The 20349-nt window shown below is 38.2% G+C and overlaps 1 protein-coding gene across 1 annotated transcript in view; it reads left to right on the top strand.

The window, feature by feature from the left end:
• Positions 1 to 11719: 11719 nt before the first annotated feature.
• gabra6b (gamma-aminobutyric acid type A receptor subunit alpha6b) overlaps positions 11720 to 20349 on the top strand; it is a 73426-nt gene continuing 64796 nt past the window's right edge. Inside the window, exons 1-4 of the mRNA XM_055148549.1 lie at positions 11720 to 11808; positions 11965 to 12089; positions 12452 to 12519; positions 16018 to 16238. Of these exons, the coding sequence (XP_055004524.1) occupies positions 11720 to 11808; positions 11965 to 12089; positions 12452 to 12519; positions 16018 to 16238 (503 nt within the window). The remainder of the gene's footprint in view (positions 11809 to 11964; positions 12090 to 12451; positions 12520 to 16017; positions 16239 to 20349) is intronic.

Below are 20349 nucleotides of genomic sequence, written 5' to 3'. Positions count from 1 at the left end.
TACTGTTGAGGTCCATTCTCCTAATTCATAAGCAAATAAAATATCAAATCAAGTGTTTTGTTGGTTTATTCATGAAACTATAATGTCTATTTTATTTGATATTAAAGGCGTGCTGTACCTGAATTTAACTGTCTTAAAAACATGAAAAAAAGAACTGCTCCATTTTCAACTCCAGGACTGAAATCATCCAAATGAACCTGGAGTTTAAAAACACTGTGGAGCACTTCCTGTACTACCACATGACATCACAAGGTGTAAGAGAGTGTTTTCGGTTTGAGAGAAGAGCTCAGCCTACATTTGCAGGATTTGTGAGTTAAACCTGTGTGAATGAAACAAAACACAACTCCAGATATATTTTTGATGAGTAAACATGACATAGAAGAGAATATAGTGCAATATGGACCCATTAATAAGATGTTTTACATTTAGAAATTATATAAACTATTTTACCAAACTACTGCCTTACCAGGTCTTAGTAAACAATACAAAGACATGTACAGTGAGCTCTGGTTTCATCTTTACCAGTTCTGATAGGTGTGATTGACAGCTGGATTAGCCAATCAGAGAAACACATGGTCTATCTGTGTAAAAAACAACATGTCCAATTATGTGTAAAGATTTTTTAAAAAGGGGACCCAAATTTGCTTCTTCTTTTTTTTCCCTGTTTAATCCCTTTTTGCTCTTTACATATGACTTCAATCATATTTGGTTAGCACTATTATATAAGTGTATTTTGAGCAGAAAGGATTATTTTGCATAATTCAAGTCTAAATGTCGTCTGAAGAATTTTCTATATCCATTTCCTCACTCAGGATCTATAATTCATACAGTGACTATGATACCAGCACTAGTGCCATGAAAGAGTCATGTGTGTGTGTAACAGAACACTGTGCTGTCCCTGATCAGTGGAGACACACTTCAGCTGGAGCACGAGGAAGCACTGGGAGCTCAGTGTTGGACTTGTGAAGTGAAGAGCACTGATTGTCTTTATGGTGCCTTTTTGTTTTTTAAAGGCACACTTGGCTTGGCTTGGCACCATGGAGATGTTATTGATTTGGCTGAAACTGGATAGAATTTTCTTTTGCTATGGACAGTATCTGGACGACTGAGGGATTAGACACACAGGAAACTCTTCTATTAATTCTGTTACACAGACGATGAGTGGATGAGTGCAGCGTCTGCAGTGATGCTGTCACTGTATGAGACCATTGGAGTGAAGAAGGAGCTGAGTCCGAAAGGCAAAGCTCTACATTTACCGGTCAATCTATGTTCTACCCTCACCTATGGTCATGAGCTTTTGAGTAATGACCCAAAGGACAAGATCACAGATACAAGTGATAGAAATGAGTCTCCTTCAAGGAGTGGATGGGCGCTCTCTTAGAGACAGGGTCAGGAGCTCAATCACATGGGAGGAGCTCAGCGTAGAGCTGCTGCTCCTCAGCTGAGGTGGCTCGGATATCTGATATATTTCTTCTGAGGAGATGGAAGAAACAGGATACACTGGAGGGACTATGTCTTTGGGCTACCCTGGGAACACCTCAGGGTCCCACTGGAGGAGCTGGAGGAAGTGTCTGGGGTGAAGGAAGTCAGGGAGTCTCTGCTCAAACTGCTGCCTTTGCAAGTCGGTGCAGGTTAAGCAAAAGAGATGGAAATGTGCATCTTTACTTTGAACTGGGTCACCTCTGTACAGATCTGACATGTCTCATTGAAGTTTAATATGTTAGTCTCTCTCTCTCTCTCTCTCTCTCTCTCTCTCTCTCTCTCTCGTCTCTCTCTCTCTCTCTCTCTCTCTCTCTCTCTCGTCTCTCTCTCTCTCTCTGTCTCTCTCTCTCTCTCTCTCTCTCTCTCTCTCTCTCTCTCTCTGTCTCTCTCTCTCTCTCTCTCTCTCTCTCTCTCTCTCTCTCTCTCTCTCTCTCTCTCTCTCTCTCTCTCTCTCTCTCTCTGTCTCTCTCTGTCTCTCTCTCTCTCTCTCTCTCTCTCTCTCTGTCTCTCTCTCTCTCTCAGTTCTAAAGCTCTATAAAAAAATGGCCTACTGAATATTGGAATCTCCAACCACTGAGGAATCACTGCCCAAATGAGTCACAAATTAGAATAGAATTAAAATATGAAAAATAATTTTTAAAAGTGTTAACAAAAATGCGATATGCAAAACAGAAATACATGTTGTTGTACATGTAAACTGCACAACACACAGATGGTCATAATGTTCTGCCTGATGCTGCCGTGCATTGTTGTGTTGTATATTAATAGCAGGGGTCAAAAATGTTAGCGCAAAGTGAAAATTACTCCCACGCTTTAGCAAGAATGTAAGTTTAACCAAGCCTCAGGGTGTAGAGCTGTCTTGGAGCTGCGCATTCGCCATTTCAAACTCTAAATATTTGTTATTCTTAATGATGGGAGGTTTGTGAAAAAGACGGCTCTTTTGAACGGCGGTTGGGAGTCGATCACCTGCTTGTTTCTTTGGATTTGTCATTGCTCAGCCTGGAATGTACCACAGTATGACATTAAACAGCTCTACCTTAGATTCATTCAATTGCAGGTGGTTTTACAGCTCAAAAATATCTTTGAAAACCAGCATTGTGACTGTGAGCGTGCCGCCTCTCCACAGATCTGACCTGTAACTTGGTCTGGTTTGGTCTCCATGAAGATAGAAAGGTTTAATACTGTGAAACATTCCAGACAAAGCAATAACATCTCCACTGAGACAAGCGTTTGATGGACCTTCCACCATAAACGTAACACAATGCATCTTTAAATATTTATTAAAACTTTCTATCATCAAATGAGAGGTCAGGTCTGTGGAGAGAGACGTGTGCAGAATAAAGAGTCAGAGGTCTTACATGACTTAAAGCTCACAATAATCCATTTCATGTAACTGACCTTTAAACAAATCTGAGTCTTGGTTATTTCTCTGTGATTAGTTTATAGATGAATTAATTCTCACATTGTCTTCTGTCGTAAAAACAGGGTTCCCACGCTTTTTCACTCACAAAATTTCAACACTTTTCCATAACTCCATAACTTTCATGACCTAAAGTGAATTTTCCATGACACCTGGCGCCTAAATGTGTAGAAATGATCATACTTTTTAGGGCTAAATATGAAATGTTAGCTCTTCCCACTCACTTTATGGTTTGGGATTATAGTTTTTTAGTTCCTGTCAGTGTATTTATTGTTGTCTCTTTTAAACAAAAGGCGCAGACGTTCAGAAATAATCATAATAGTCTAATGAGAACTTAACAGGACGCTATAGTTGCATGAAAGAGATACTAAAATTCCATGACTTTTACAAAACTTTCATTGAATTTTCTTTTCAAGGATTTCCTAGTCAGACTGGTGCCACCTTGTGCCTCCGCTCAATTTCATTTCGCTCCAGCAACTAGGTCAGGAATCGGAATTCACTAGACAGTTTGCAAGACCGCCAGAAGTTGTAGACCGCACATCGACCAATCAGAGAAGAGCTGTGAAGCCATGACGTTAAACTCACCGCGCCTCTCTGGGTCCCTTTTGTAGTACAGCACAAACAAAGAAACAAAGCAGTCGAGATGGATGTAGACGAAGACAGACATTCTGTGTTGGCAACGATTCCTGAGATCGAGGATTTAAAGCTGGAACAAAGAGAATGTTTGGTGAATTTTATTAAGGGGAAAGACGTTATTGCCCTTCTTCCTACAGGATTTGGGAAAAGCTTAATATACCAGTTAGCTCCGTTAGCGGCACATTAGATACGTCACGATCAATATTGAAGAGTACTGTCAATCACTTAGGCTTAAGAACTGTATAGGTGTTTGCTCGGATTGTGATATTTGCCCTGGAGTGCCGGTCAGGACACAGGAGACAGGATGCAGGTGGTGAATTTAGGAGGTTTAATGAAGCTCAGGCATCATCACAGAACATTGTTGGTTGTGTGGTCTATAAAGAAAAAGAATAAACAAATTAAGTTGCTGTACTACATAAACTAACTCCCTTATAAACTTAACTATACAGGTATTACAGGAACATGAACGACACATCCTGACATGAGAAAAACAATAACAAAGGACTTATAAAACGACCATACAGCCCCGAATGCCATAAACTTACACACAACTTTAGCTGACGATAGGTGTCTGTACGCCCAAGCCTCATGAACTAATAGGCGAGTTTCAGCTGACGTCATTGTTATTAAAAGCCCGTGTTGCATGGTAGAAAATATTTTGGCAAGAAACACGATAGCGGTCAAACACAGTGCGTAACCTCGCGTATTTATCCTCGATTATGGTAAATTCTTGCTGCATTATCCAATGCATAAATAGAAGCACGGAAGAAGGAAAATGTCTTTTTCGTATTCTGAGTGAAAAGAACCGCTAACGGCAAATTAAATGGCTTTCAAACATTCGCAGAGCAAATGAAGAAGATCCTAGCAAACTGTGGACTTCAACAAGTTCAACAACACATCGAGACTCTTGGAGGCTTTCATCTTTTCTGCTGTGAATGGCCCAGGAGTTTCCACCAAGTAATTGTGGATATCGCCAAAGTGAATATTTGTCCAGGTAGTTGGCGATTCTGACCAGAAATTTGGTTTCGTCCACCTTTTGTAGAGGTTGAAAAGGGTGATTTGTCGTCCATCGATGCTTATGACCAATTTCTGGTCAAATCGTCTTGGGTTCTTTGCCGTTAGAGTGGATAAATAACCGGGATCAATACCCTTTACGTGCTTTCTCACTCCATCCATCATGTTGAATTAGTGTTTCTTGCCACCGACCAAAATAATTCCCAGAGTGCAACGCGCGCTTTTGTCAACAATGAAACTAAAACAATGGTGCCGTGCGCTCTGAACTAAAGCATGCATTAAATCACAGCACCTCTAGTGGGCGCTGCTTACAAACTTACTGCCTTTCTAACAATCAAATAGAAGCGACTGGTTAAATAAAAAAACAAAAAACAAAATGTACCCGCCTACCGTCGAGCGAACGAATCCTAATGCTGCGAGGTTCAAACGGTTTCCACAAAATGAAACTGGCTGATGAATCAGTCTAAGGATTTCCATGAACCCTGTAAAAATAAATATCAAAAAAAGTGAGTCTTTTGAATGGCTCTTTGAAATGAAGATTCAAATCCTGTAAAAGAGCCGAAAGTCCCATGTCTAGATATTCTCTTGCTATTTTCACTAAAACCAGTTCTTATTTGTGTACACAGTTCTATGCGCCACAGCTAGGAGGCCAAAAAATTAAAAAAAAAAGATGGTTTGTGAAACAGGAATCCAGTTCTGCATGTACCACATAGAACACTCCGCAGCACTGAGCTTTCTATAGATCACTGCTAGCATTATTAATGAAATGGGATGCCCTTAAGCTAGACTGACTTGCAATATATATATATCTCAGATCGAACCATAACACGGCTGCGAGGAGCGATTTGAACGCTGACCCTAAAAGCCTAACCTCGTGCTCCGCGATCGGCTACACGGGGCAAGCAAACGTCCAATTCCCCCAAAAGTTCAATACTTAATTTTGTTCTCAGCGTGGAATGATTTGGACGTAGAAGCCAGTGTGTGTTTTGGGTGAGTTCCAAATGCAAATAATATGAAGAGGAAGTGCGATGTACAGTACGCGCAAGTCATGAGGCGAGGGAGTTGACATTAAGTATTCTGTGTGTTCGGTGTTGATCAACCAGCAGATCGTATGAAAAATCGATGTAAACAACACAACATGGTACTAGTTGTGTATCAGAATGTTGTATGACAGACCTGAAATATTAAAGAGTGCTTATTTTCACACCATAACACGAAAAATATAATCTAAACTACTACACAATAGTTCGACAACAACACAGCGTACGTCATATTCGAGCTCCTGCATTACGCAAAATTGATTCTCATTATTTATTTATTTATTTTTTTAATTTTATTTATACATTTCGATAGCAAATTACAAAGTATGCATAACAAACATCATATTTGTGCATTTTTTCCCCAAAAAATAACCCCAAGAAAAAACTAAACAAAACAAAAAACAAAAGAAATAAATAAATTAATTTAAAAATATAATAATAATGATAATAATAATAATAGTCATAATAATAATAATAATAATAATAATGATAATGATGATGATGATGATGATGATGATGATGATGATGATAATAATAATAATAATACATAAAATTTATTCTTTAAAAAAAAAAAAATTACAGTTTTAATTTCAATAGCAAATTACACAGTATGTATAACAAACATCATATTTGTTTTGTTTTTTTCAACAACAAAAAAAGACATACACAACCATGCTAAGGTACGGTGCCCATTTAATATGTGTCCATGTATTTCAAAAATGGCTGCCATGTTTTTTCAGATTTTGTGGTTAAACCTGCAAGTGTAAACCTCATCTTCTCAATGTGTAAAAAACTCATAAGATGTAAAATTGATTCTGAGTGTGACCTAAGGTTCAGTGAGTAAGGTTTCAAAAAATCCAGACAAAGATGTAAAGCAGTTTTTTGTTTTCAATCATGACAGAAAGTGCAAGTGCAAAAAGTGCAGGGTGCAAAACACAGAATGATGTTTTGAGGCGTCTTTTATCTGGTCTGACTGATTGGATAAAACTACAACAGCTAAAGCAGGGATGGTAAAAATTAACATTATCTTAAAATCTTGACCTAAACCTCCATAAAACAAACCCAAAACCAAATAACTATTAAAACCCCAACTAAAACCTACTCCAATTAAACTTTAAAACCCATAAACCAATAACACGCCGAAACTACTACCCCTGTACAATGTCTCCGGGGGGACTCTTTTGGGACCTGGGCAGAAGATAAAAAAGGAGGTAAGTAAAAAGCAAACCACATCGTTCATTAAAACACCACCAAAACACACATCAACACTTAAAACATTCCCAAACAGATATATTGCACCATATATATTGAACTAATTCACTTTAAAAAGGTAATTGGTTAATTCTGTTTGTTCAGTTTTTAATTAAAGTGCTACTGTGCCTCAGGATTAAAAGTGGTAAAAGGAAAGATAAACACATTTTAAAACCAGTTGTGTGCAATGTCTTTTTGTAATATGTGCAAATATGTTTAAAGTGCTGCGTGCGATCAAAAGTGTGGTGTTTTAAAGTGTCCCAGTGAAGGTGAAGGTAAAGGTGCTGAGAGTTTTTATCTCTAACAAACCAGCCTGTTTGTTACACTGAGCTTTATTTTTATTTATTTTTTGGCTGGAATTGTGTTTTGTTTCATTCACACATGTTAGAGTGACCCGTTATTATTAGACTGTCTGCTTCTCCAAAGGTCAGAATGCCCTGTTCCACCTTGTGATGTCATGATGCATTATAACACAGATCAGAAAATAGTGTAATAGTGCACTTTAAAGGTTAGAGCTAAACCTCTAAGGAAGAAAAAAAAAGAGAACTGAATGGATCCAGTAGAATTAAGGTTTAAAACATCATCGTAGTATGTATAAAAGTATGTATAATCATAATGCTAGTAAAAAGAGGTGGGACCAAGTCGCTGTTTTGCAAGTCTCAAGTCATATGTCTTTGAGCTCAAGTCCCAAGTCAAATACATGGGTCCGGTCAAGTGGTAACGGAGGGAAACGGGCAGATTTTTTACATTCAAATGTCTCTTATTCAGAAACTAGAGGGACTATTGAAATAAGTAAAGTATCAGAATGTAGGAAAGAGTTACACTCCAACAGGGTCAAGTTAAACCTGTGATATTCTTTCAAGTTGTTGACAAAAAAATTTAAAAACTCATGTCGGTAACAGAGGGAATTAAATATGCAGCACTTTTTGGGCAATAAATACAAACAGCGATAACTAGCGGTTCTCACTTACATATCCTTAACACACTGGTTTGAATATTTTCTTCATATAGTTTTCTACAATATGGTACAAAATTAGGTTGAAAAACCTCTTACTTTTTGACTAATGAGATTTTTTATTAAGAAAGGTCATGGTAACGGAGGGAAAAGTAACGGAGGGAAAATTGTTCAAGCAAGCAGAAGATGCATGATTTTACATAATTTGTCAACTTTTTTCTTCCGAATACTTTAATATTACTTCAAAATGAAAGGAAACTATTTCTATAAAATATGTCAGTCCTTCCAAGCAAATTTTTATCATTTTAAATAATTTTTTTTTTTAAAGACATGTACCTTCATCAACAGTTCAAAGATCGAATAACACAAGATATGATGAAATACATCCATTTATTTACATGATTTGCAGGTCTTTGAAATTTGGAAAATTATTTTTGTTCCATGTTTCATACATGGTCTGTTTTAAATGTATGTAACTTTAGAACCAAAAATGGTACAGAAAAAAGGTCAACAGTTTCATAAACTAAAGTACATATGTATCTGTTGAATACATTTTTATATCAGATGCATTAACTTGAACTTTTGGTCTTGCCGTTTACTTCTGCTTGACTGGGCCCATAAGTCCAAGTCGACTCTAGAGTCACTGGCCCATAAAGTCCAAGTCCAAGTCATTTCAAATTCTTAAACCAAAGTACCAAATATATCTTAGATTTTTGCTATGTATATGAATTTAAAACTAAAATTGTACTCATAGTATATTTCTATATGAGTATTTATAGAGTATGTAAGAGTTCTGAGAAATGTTAATATATGTTAAGATCTCAGTGTGAATCATTACAGAATAGAGGTCAGAATAGAAAAAATTCAGATTTAAAAGTGCTTCTCAAGTCTTCTCAAGTCAGAGTCAAATCTCAAGTCACTGACCTTCAAGTCCAAGTCGGGTTCCAAGTTTTAGTCCATTTTATCAAGTCTCAAGTTTAAAAAAAAAAAAGAAAAATAGTCCTCATCTTTGCTAGTAAATATTGCCACTATTGTATATTGGCCATGGCCTATTGAAACCACACCAGACGTGAAAGACTGATCAACACTCTCCTCACATCAAGAAGGTCCTGGAGTTTGCGATTGGATATTATGGGACCTTTCTGATTGGTGCATGTTCTCCATGTGTTTCTGACTTCCCCTATCAACGTAAAAGGTACAATTCAGACATCTTAACCTAAACACTGTGATTCTTTTAACCCAAATTTGGCCCACGATATGTTTGCCTTGCAAGATCAAATCAAATATGTATTAGAGCTGCCCCCTGGCTCCAGATAGACTATAGAGACATTATTTATTCAAAATGTTGTTATTATTTTATATTACGCTTGTTCTGGATTCAATGTTTAAGCAAAACTATTATTAAACATTTATTTTAATAAGAAAAGGTTTAACATTACATATCTCGAAAGAAAAGAAAACATGCAAATGCTGTTGAAATATTTAGTTTGGCCCACAACTAAGTCACAGTTTTTAATTTTGCCCTCTGTGAATTTGAATTTGACTGTTTTAACCCAGCCCAATGTTTTGAGGTATATTAACTTGTTTTGGCAGATTTTTACTGTCTTCAAAACATGAAAAATGGAGCTAGTTTGTTTTGAGCAGTTTGCAGTGGTCCAAAGTTATTCCTCATTTCCTTCAGCATTCAGAACATCCTAATGAGTTTCTAAGCGCTTTTCGCAATTTCAGAGACGAGAGGCATATTTACTGTGATATTAAAGCGAACAACAGCTAGCATGCAAACCCGCACTTCCTGATTTTCTCACGGAGCGGATATATTTTGATCTCAAGAGCTTCGGGGCAAGACACATTTTGCTCAAACACATGGAAAAATTACGCAGAGGGCCTTTAAAGGTAGCCTGATTCATGAGCCGGTTTCACTTCGTGGAAACCATCTGACCTCACAGCATTAGGATTCGTTCACTCGATGGTAGACGGGTACTTTTTAAATTTAACCAATCACTGTTATTTGGTCATGATGTATGTAATGCACCAGAACACTCAGTGGTGTCCAAGACACCAGACACAACGGCAAACAAAGCAGAAAGCGAACATGTCTGTCAACGATCATTCAATCAGTAAAAAGTGAAGTTTGTATTGTCTACATCCATCTCGACCTCCTTGTTTACTGTTGTGCTGTACCATGAAAGAGACCCAGACAAGTGCTTGAGTTTGACATCTTGGCTTCACAGCTCTTCGTTGTTTGGCCGGTGTGCGGTCTACAACTTCCAGGGTTCTTGGAAACCGTCTAGTGCAGGGGTGTCAAACTCATTTTGGTCCGGAGGCCGTATCCAACCTAGTTTGACCCCAAAAGGGCCGGATCAGAAAACTCATGTCATATATACCCCAAAAATAGCATTAAGTTAAAATATTTGTGCAGAGAAACGCAAATCTATTACAGAAATCTTTTTTAATTGATGAACTCTTTCTTTTACAAAATATAATGAACAACCTGAAACTTTAAGAAAAATACAATTTCAGCACAATGTTTTAACATTAACTTGTATGCAAATAGGAATAAGTCAATTTTTCTTGGAAAATCCTGCACTCGGCTCCACTTTTCTCATGTTGGACATTTTGCTGATGAGGGTGTCACGGTCAACAGTCAAAACGATCGTCCTTTAAGAGCGTTTGGAAAGAGACAAGTCTTCATTTGTGCTGCTCTGGTGGGAGGGGCCACGTACAGAGACACTGGAGACGCTGCTGTGATAAACACCACAGAAAATTACCAATATTTTAATAGAAAATATTTAAAAATTTGAGTAGAAAATCAGCTGAGGGCCAGATTAAAGGTCTTGGAGGGCCAGACCCAGCCCCCGGGCCGTACGTTTGACACCCCTGGTCTAGCGTGTTCCGAGTCCTGACCAAGTCGCTGGAGAGAAATGAAACTGAGACTCACATTACGCAATTTTCTGATCAATATTATCGAGTTGTTTCCTCATCAAAAACATTCCTGATTAAAACTACCGCTTCATGACATCACGAGGTGCAGAGTGTTTTGAGTTTTGGAGATGTAAACAAACAGACAAATAAATAAAGGTTACTCAAACATGTGCGAATGAAACAAAACACAAGTCCATGATGTTTTCGAGAAGGTTTCAACATTCTAACCAGACTTAAAGCTCACGAGAAGCAGTTTTGCGCAACACAGGACCTTTAAATGATACTTGTAGTTTACCCATGCCCTTTACAACACCACGCTGTCAGTCGAACACCTGCAGGCTATCTCTCCTCAGCTCTTTTAATAGTCGTGTATCGTTCTTGTAAATTGTACAGTGACGGACATATAAATAGTCCTTTATTAAAATAACTGCTAGCTGCCAGTGTGCGGTTGTTATGGCGATCACCCTTTTCCTCTGGCTCCACGGATGGTGTTGTAAAGTGTAGTGAATGTATCCACCACCCACTTCCTCACTACCACCAACCACACCACGGCCATATGATTCATAGTTCACCAGGCTTTTATCTCAGCCTTTTTCCTTCCAATAGCCACACAGCAACAAAATGAATACTGCAAAAATACTGTAGTCCCAGTTACAGTAACAGTAGCAGCACCACTGATGTCACGTACTGTACAAAACGTCTCTCATTTGGACCCAAAACGCTCAACTCACTTCTGAAATCTACGCGTATTGAGTCCTAATTGCGGTAAAAATGCTTCCTCGTCCCTCCTCTCCACTCTCTTCAAAAACTCTTTAGCTTTTTTTTTTTTTTCCCTCCAACTGAGCGATCCACAGACTCGGGCGCAACCGCACTAGAGGGGGAAGTCAAGTCGTGCTGGACTGAGCGGCAAAGCCTCGCGCCGTTCACTCAACTGGAGAAGACCTGACGCCGCGTTTGGGCATGCTTTGAAACGACACCGCGCACGGGAGATGATGGAAGATGCTGATTTTAAAAGTTGACCAGGGATTTCTAGTTGTGGGCTGTCTCCGCGGCATGGCTTTCCTTCTAACTTGCCTCATTCTGTCTTGGTGAGTAACATTGAAATACTTTTGGTCCCACTTTTACGCACGGGCGCTACTCGCCTCGGTCAATTAGCGAACGTTTCAGACAAGTTTGCGCGTGAAAATTGCTTTGTTACGCGCTCAAAACGAGTCTTAATCTCTGCATTTCTTTGTCTGCTGAAGTTACAGCGCGAGCGGCGTTTGGGGGAGTCAGCACAGTGATACCAGTATCTATTTGGATAACATCACGCGAATATTGGACAGATTACTGGATGGATACGACAACAGGCTACGACCCGGATTTGGAGGTAATTTTGGAATACTTAAAGTGCTTAAAATGCCCAAATGAAACTGCTGAAATGCTGCGTTTGTGTGCGTAATACGGTCAAACTTTGTCTGCTGTTGTTACACGCTAATCTTATACGTTTCTGGTGATGTAATAGTTAAATCCAGAGTTGAAATAGATGACAAATGATTGTACACCACGTGGGATCAGTTTGCAGTAAACCCTATTAAAATATCATGTTTTTTTGTACCAGTATTGTTCCACCAATAACTACACTGTTTTATATTTTGTTGCCTCTGTGAAATATGTTTTGGCTCATTTAAGAATTAACTTGATGCATATTTTTGTGTCATGTAGAATAACTGGTGACTTTTTTTGCTTCAGGTCCCGTTACAGAAGTTAAAACTGACATCTTCGTCACCAGCTTCGGACCTGTTTCGGACGTCGAGATGGTCTGTAACGCTTCTAAATGACCTTTCTTAACCCCTCACCCCACTTTTCCCGCACGTGCTTTCACTTATTTCCACTCCTTCCCCTTTAACTCAAAATTTAGACCAAGAAATATAGTTTCCCGTGCACATCCGTACAGTGCAGACTCAAGTCATGCTTCTCCCAGCCTTCATTATTCTAGCATTTGGGCAGGATGTCATTAGTAGAGCTTAGGATTTTAATCTGTCCGTCAATCCGCGGTTACAGAGACAGAGCAGGAGATGCGCTGGATACTGGATGCTGTATGTTGAGATGGGATAGGCTTGTGCGCTTGGACAGGCTGAATGAGTACAATGCCGAGGCTTTAGGCTTTAGATGGCGTTGTGCGGAGTGCAAAGCCTTCTCCACGGGTCACATGACTGGCTGCATGGTGGTTCATAGAGAGACACGGAAAGAGCTCTTCAGGGCATGAGTGTGCCAGGCCAATAGAGCTAAAAGCATGGAGTCGCAGGGTAGTGCATGAGATACTGCGAGTGGATGCTGCTGATGTGGATGTTAACGTGGGATTTTACTAGTGTACGAGTTTGTGATCCTTATTGTTGGTTGGAGTTGTTACTAGGGTTGCCAAAAGTACAAAAAAATCTGTACCAAAAGTAGCACCGAACGTAAATACTATCAGTTTTATACTAGCTTTATTAAAAAAACAACATAAATCTACATAGCAATTATTATTTTGTCTTGAAAATTACATTTTATCCTCTAAAAACAGAGCCTTTTTATTATAAAATTGGTAACAGAATTGAGTGTCCAGCCAATTCCTTAGTGTCGAAATTGAATTTTTGTATCATGACGACACTAGCAAAAAAGTAATGAAATAATATGAGATCTTTAAGTTTGTATTCAGCTATAAGGCAAATCTATATAAAAAATACGTAAAATAAAGCACATATGATCTGCAAATATCACAAAAAATCAAATAAAATCATAAAATCATCAACAATTTTTTAAATATTTTTCAAAAGCCTCTCAATTTGAATAGGAAATATCTTGGGGTTTGGTATTAATTTGTATCATGACTTCAGTTTTAAAGCTGTACCGCCCAAAATAAGACGAACATACAAAAAAAGTTGGAAAACAATATTGGTAGAATGCGTTCTCTGCAACTGTCAGTCTGAAAGTTACGCCTGCTTTTTTCAAACAAAAGAACACTTCAGCCATGTCCAATGTTCTTTCCCAGAAATACATAAATAGTTTTAGCTTAATATTTCACAGCTGTTGTTGAATTTAGCCGAAAACACAGAAACAAATCCCACTGGCAGCGCGCTCTTCAGCAGGTTCCAAAGACACTGCACACCCATCTGCCACACTCTCGGGGGGTAGAGCTAGCAAAGCATTAGCTCCGATAGTAAGGGAGTGCTGCACAAACACAAATCCTGTGTCCGTCCATGTCAAATGTGGATACAGTAATGGTCAAACTGTAAACAAGCAAAAAGAAAAACTCAGGAGATTTGGAATTGTACTACGCCAGATGTTATTTATTTTTGGAAAACCGTTATGATTTAGGCATACTCACAACAGAACCGTATTTAGTGGATTTTTTTTAACTTGTTTTAGATGTTAAAATGGATATGTCTTGTAAGTTGAGTAAATACTTGTATTTACTATCACAGGAGTGTCAAACTCAAATTCACAGAGGCCAAAATTAAAAACTGGGACTAAGTCATGGGCCAAACTAAATATTTATTGACAAATTTCAACAACATCTGCATGTTTTCTCTTCTTTCAAGATATGTGATGTTAAACCTTTTCTTATTAAAATAAATGTTTAATAATATTTTTGCTTAAACATTGAATCCAGAAGAATCAGAATATAAAATAACATTTTAAATAAATAAATAAATAATGTGTCTATAGTCTATCTGTAGCCAGAGGGCAGCTCTAATACATATTTGATATGATCTCGTGTGCCAAATTTGGCCCCCGGGCCTGAGTTTGACAAGCCTGTAGTATAATTTACTGGTAGTAGCTTGATAGTTCTTTGAAGAAGCAATACTCCAGTAGATGTGTTTTCAAATACTACTACTACTTACATTGGCTCTGTTTCTACTACTACCGTTAATATTACATTACAAGGTTCATTAGTATGAAGTAACTCTAATAAAAATATTACTAATTTCTAGGGATGTAACAATAACTGAAATATACTAATATGGTATTGTCAAAAGTCTCACAATAATATTGTGGGCTGTCACAGTGCATTGAAATACAAGTTTCTTTTCATAAATTCATTGTTATAGTGCAACAATAGTTAAAAGACACAGAGGGAACTACATAGACCATGATCCTTTGCTCTGTTTTAGTCCACTCTACATGATAAAACAACTGTTATTAAGCACTTTTAATTATTTGAATTATGACAGAAATGTAGTAAAATATTGCAATAAATGTGCATATTGTGAAAATATTGTATCGAGAGATTTTGATATTGTTACATTCCTACTAATTCCACTACTCCTGCTGCTTTTGTCACTATACAACCACTGATATTGTGTAACTAACTGTCCATGGGGTTCAGCTTTTTGTTCATAGGTGCCATTTTGAGCACGTTTCTCATTCAAAAGATGGAAAATGTTGTTTTTGAATGTTTAATGCTTTGACAAGAGTACTTATTTATCATCATTTTGAAAACCCATTACATTTTTCTTTTTCTTTCTTTCTTTTTCTTTTTTTTTATATTCTAATGGATATATATATTATTACTATTACTACTACTACTACTAGTACTATTGCTGCTACTACTACTACTACTACTACTACTGGACTACCGTTAATATTGTGTACCATGGGGCTCAGCTTTTTTCACTTTTCTCATTCAAAACATGGAATATTTAGTTTTTAACTGTGATATGCTATGGCAATGGTACTAATTTGTCATCACTTTAAAACTCATTACATTTTTATTTTGAAATAAAAATATTCTAATAGATGTGTACTACTACTACTACTACTACTACTACTACTACTACTGCTGCTGCTGCTTAAAGAGCCTGTATTATGTTTACTTATCTATGTTATAATTGAGTTTCCTCATCACAAACAGACCTGGAGTTGTGTTTTTTCATTCACACGTTTAACACACAAACCCTGCATCTTCTTTAGAATTATCTCTCTTCTGCTCCACTGTGTTTTTAAATTCCATACACCTGCACTTGAATCATGTGGATCAACCTTTTTTTGCGGCACGGAATGGTTTTATGTCTGACAATATTTCGCGGACCACAGGGGGACATCTTTTCCCGGGAAAATATTGTCCCGAAAAGAGGTCCTCTAGTGCTCTGTTCCACCTTGTGACATCACAAGGGTGGAACAGAGCATTTTGAACTTTAGAGATGTAGACACAGACTAATTAAAAAGCATTACATGTGTGAATGAAACAAAACACAACTTCAGTTATGCTGTTAATAAGATAAAAAAACATAATATTTTTGTGTAATATAGAACCTGTCGCTCTCTCATTACAGGAATACACCATGGACGTCTTCTTTCGGCAAACGTGGATTGACGAGAGGCTCAAATTCGAAGGACCCATCGAAATCTTGCGTCTCAACAACTTGATGGTCAGCAAGATCTGGACCCCGGATACGTTCTTTCGAAATGGCAAGCGGTCAATTTCTCACAACATGACCACTCCCAACAAGCTGTTCCGAATCATGCAGAACGGAACCATCCTCTACACCATGAGGTAAACACGCTTTTCTGGTTTTCCAAAATTTTCCAACCCCGGCCAAGACGAGAATAGCCTTGGACAAAGATTCAATGCAACCCGAAAACAGGACCATCTGATCAGAGGAAGAAAGTACAGGGCTGGAATGGTTTTCAAACAAACTGCTTTGTGTATGATCAAAAAAGTCCCCCGAGTTACAGATGGCCCAGAATTAAGCTTTTTGAAAAGAACTAGTTTGAGTTTTCTTTGCAAATATGAAAAGGGTGAATTTGGAGGGTCTTGTGATTAGGATATGTATTGGAGAAGTCAGCTGAGCGTGATTCTACTTTCACTTCACAGCACAATAATTTAATTGGTATTGCAGCAGTTGGAGACTAGACTATTTTAAATGGCCGGTGTGTGTGCGATTGTATGAAATAGTTTCTCATTTCGAGCATGAGATGATTTGTGTGTGATTGTACTTGAAAAGTGCGCGTAGTTCAATCAAATAAATGATTAATACTAACTTTTAAATTAAAGACACTGAATCCTTCTCGTCAACCGTGTACAGTACGTTCAGTTTGAAGTAACAGTACTTCTCGATTTGATGTGTGTTCAAATGATATCTGAAGTTACTGCTACCTTTCAAAATCTTGTGTTCACTCAAATTCCAACATATCTTCAACAAGTTGTCTGGTTTCCAAGCATCGTAGTACTGAACCTGCTCCAGGAAAAGAGATACACTGAATGCGTATACATGCTCATAAGTATCCTGGTTATTAGCCATATCTAGGTTATTGCAGTATTCAGGATACTGCGTATACATGCGCACTGAGAAACTGAGATACTCATACCCCTGTGTACGTGATCAAATGGAGTATCGCGGTCTTCTGACACAATTTTAAAAATGCGCAAGAGCAAAAATGATATACTTAATAAAAAAGGAAAAATACAAACAACCATGAGCTCCTTAAGGGTAGGAAGCTCGGGAGACTCCTAACCAGTGGTAAGGAGCTGTGACCCACTGCGCAGATCAAACCGAACTTTCCAAAACACATTGCAACAGATTCTTAATTAAAATCTGCATAAATAAATTCAACTTTACAACATATAAACCATAACCACTACAGAGCCACATCAGTCCTTTTGATAATATAATGCAGCTTTTTGCACATTTGTTTACGTTTTAGTGAAACAAAGCTTAAAACTGCAGGGTTAAATTGCATAAACTATAAGTGCTGGAACAAAACAAAACAAAACAAAAACAGCTTGATCTTTGTGCCGCTGATGTGGTTCAGCTTCTGTCCGACTAAAGGACATGACTCAGTGGAATATGAGTGTTCTTTCTGTGACAGTGGATGTGCTGCTGATGGTGAGTCTGTTTTGTGCATATATCACGTTGGAGATGGTTGATGTTTAATTTTTCAGAGATATGTGTGCAGGTCATACATGTACAGATTGTACGTGTGCAGGTTTGGCGCAGCTCTTTATTTACTGTCATTTCACTCATGTATGGTCACTTTATTTATGGTTGTCACTTTATTTATGTTGGTTACTTTATGTATGTTGTTACTGTTGTGATGAAAAGACTAAAAAGTGTTTGTCTTTTGGACGCAGGCACACTCAACTTTATGTTGCAGTAACTGGGATACTGCGTACACATGCTACAGTATACTGGTTACTATCAGAATATACCAGCTACAATATAATCCGGTTTCATAACTGGGATACTGCCTTATTCAATATTCTGAAACCGGGATACTGCGTTTACATGCACCATGACGAAACCGGGATACTCAAAAAAAGCCGCTCATACCCGGGACATTGATGAGCTGTAAACACAGTAAATGATTCTGGATCTTCAACGCAAAAGCAGAAATATTATGAAAATTTGACTTTTCAGAGCTTTTAATCATGTTATAGTTGTTTTCCCCTCCATTGCCCCTCTTGAAGTTGTATTTGGAGTGATTCGTGCATGTTTGAGTAATCTTTAATAACTTGTTTTCAAGACGCCAATTTGCAGACCAACCCGTTTTCACCACCACTGGTACACGACCACGGCTCTGTACTTTGTTCTCCAATTTGACCTTCTTAATCGGTGATACGTACATGTAGGATCCAACAGTCTCGCATAGTCAATTTGATCCAATAGAAAAAAATCCGCCACTTGTTGTGATGACCTTAATGGTGACGCCGGCTCCACTGGGCACCGCTGTTTTCTGTAACATAATGATCCACGGGCGTCAAAGATTATCACTATATATAGTCGTAACACGGTAAGTCTTCTTTAAGTGCAGCCTTTGACTTGATTGCAGCTGGGTTGCAGTTTTCCGTCCTAAGATTGTTCATCTCATATTTGACAGGCAGATCTTTCTCAAATTAGGTGAGAGAGTGTCCACCCTGCTCCTGTCACCCGCAGTCTGCCCCAAGGGTCCGTACTGGCACCTCTTTTATTTGCATTAGACGTGCTCCCTGTGGGTTTAATTCTAGAGAAACGCCAGATTAAGCAGCACCTCTATGCTGACGACACCCAGTTTTATCTCCCCATCTCCCCAAACAATGTGTCATGTGTTTCTCTCCATGTTTGAATGACAAATAAAGGACCTTTAAATGGCTCGTTCCTTGCCACTCTCCGTGACTGTCTTGCGGAAATAGAAAAGCGGTCCTATAATTTCCTCCAGCTGAATGAAAATAAGATTGAGGTTATTCTATATGGACCTCACACTGACACACTTTTTTTTTTCATTTAAGACAAATAGCTACATTAAAACCAATACTAACGCAGGAGAACGTGTCTTAGTAACCAATAGATCGGGTACTGCAACTCATCGTACTAAGGCCTCCCACAATCCTCCCTCACCAAGCTACAGTTAGTCCAAAATCCCGCTGCTGCCAGATGCTCATCAGGTTTAAAAAGACAGACCAGATCACATCCATCCTAACCCAACAACACTGTCGCCTGTTAAATACAGCATTGGTTTTACTTTTTGTTACTATTTCTTCTTAAGTCACTCTGTTCCCTTGGGCCTCTCTAGTGCCTCTGCTCAATTTCATTTCTCTCCAGCGACTAGGTCAGGAATCAGAGTACACTAGACGATTTGCAAAACCCCGGAAGTTGTAGACATCGGCCAATCGGCGAGGAGCTGTGAAGCCATGACGTCAAATTCAAGCGTCTGTCTGGGTCCTTTTTGTGGTACAGCACAACAGTAAACAAAGCGTCGGGATGGATGTAGATAAAGCCAGACATTCTGTGTTGGCAACGATTCCCGAGATTGAGAATTTAAAGCCGGAACAAAGAGAATGTTTGGTGAATTTTATCAAGGGGAAAGACGTCATTGCCCTTCTTCCTATGGGATTTGGTGCATTACATATGTTACGACAAATAGCAGTGATTCGTTAAATAAAAAAAGTACCCGCCTACCATTGAGCGAACAAATCCTAATGCTGCGAGGTCAGACAGTTTTCATGAAGTGAAACCAGCTGATGAATCAGGCTAGTCCATCCCACCATCCTGTCTCAAAACCAAAGGAGGCTGAGCTTTCTCTGCAGTGGTTCCTTAGTTTTAGAATGGCCTTCATCAGTTCATCTTATGCTTTGGAATTCACCTCATCTGCAAAAATGATCCTCCTTACCTCATTTAAAACCCTCCATGTTTTCGGTGGTGTTGAACAGCCCTTGAGCTTTGCTCTGATTCTGTCAACTTTAGATTTTATCTTTGTGTATTCACTTACCTCTTACATGTATTATTTTATACATTATATATTTGTTTTATTGTTTTACTATGTGGTGTTTTTTGTAAAGCAATTTGTTGCAGCTTGTTACGGTTGTTTTAAATGTGCTGTATGAATGAAATTACTTGACTTGACTACTTATATTGGCATTACCCCATTTACTTGTAGTATGTTCAGGATGAAGTAAGATTATCTATTCAAAATAGGTGCAACAATTACTACTTCTTCCCCCTAGTACTACTTCTATACTCCTGTTATTGTAGCGTAACTCTTCAAGGTTTTCAGTTTTGTTTATAGATGCCATTGCAGTACTTTTACTTGTACGCTATGCTTAGAACATATTAGAAACGAGTTTTACTTTAATTAATATTATCAAAAGACTTAATGTTCTTTTCATTGATGCCTTGTGCAGAAGGCAA

Source organism: Boleophthalmus pectinirostris, unplaced genomic scaffold (genome assembly GCF_026225935.1).
Source record: "Boleophthalmus pectinirostris isolate CB_2022bp ecotype Guang Dong unplaced genomic scaffold, ASM2622593v1 HiC_scaffold_12, whole genome shotgun sequence".
Taxonomy (NCBI): Eukaryota; Metazoa; Chordata; class Actinopteri; order Gobiiformes; family Gobiidae; genus Boleophthalmus; species Boleophthalmus pectinirostris.
This window is presented reverse-complemented; position numbering and strand designations above follow the sequence as displayed.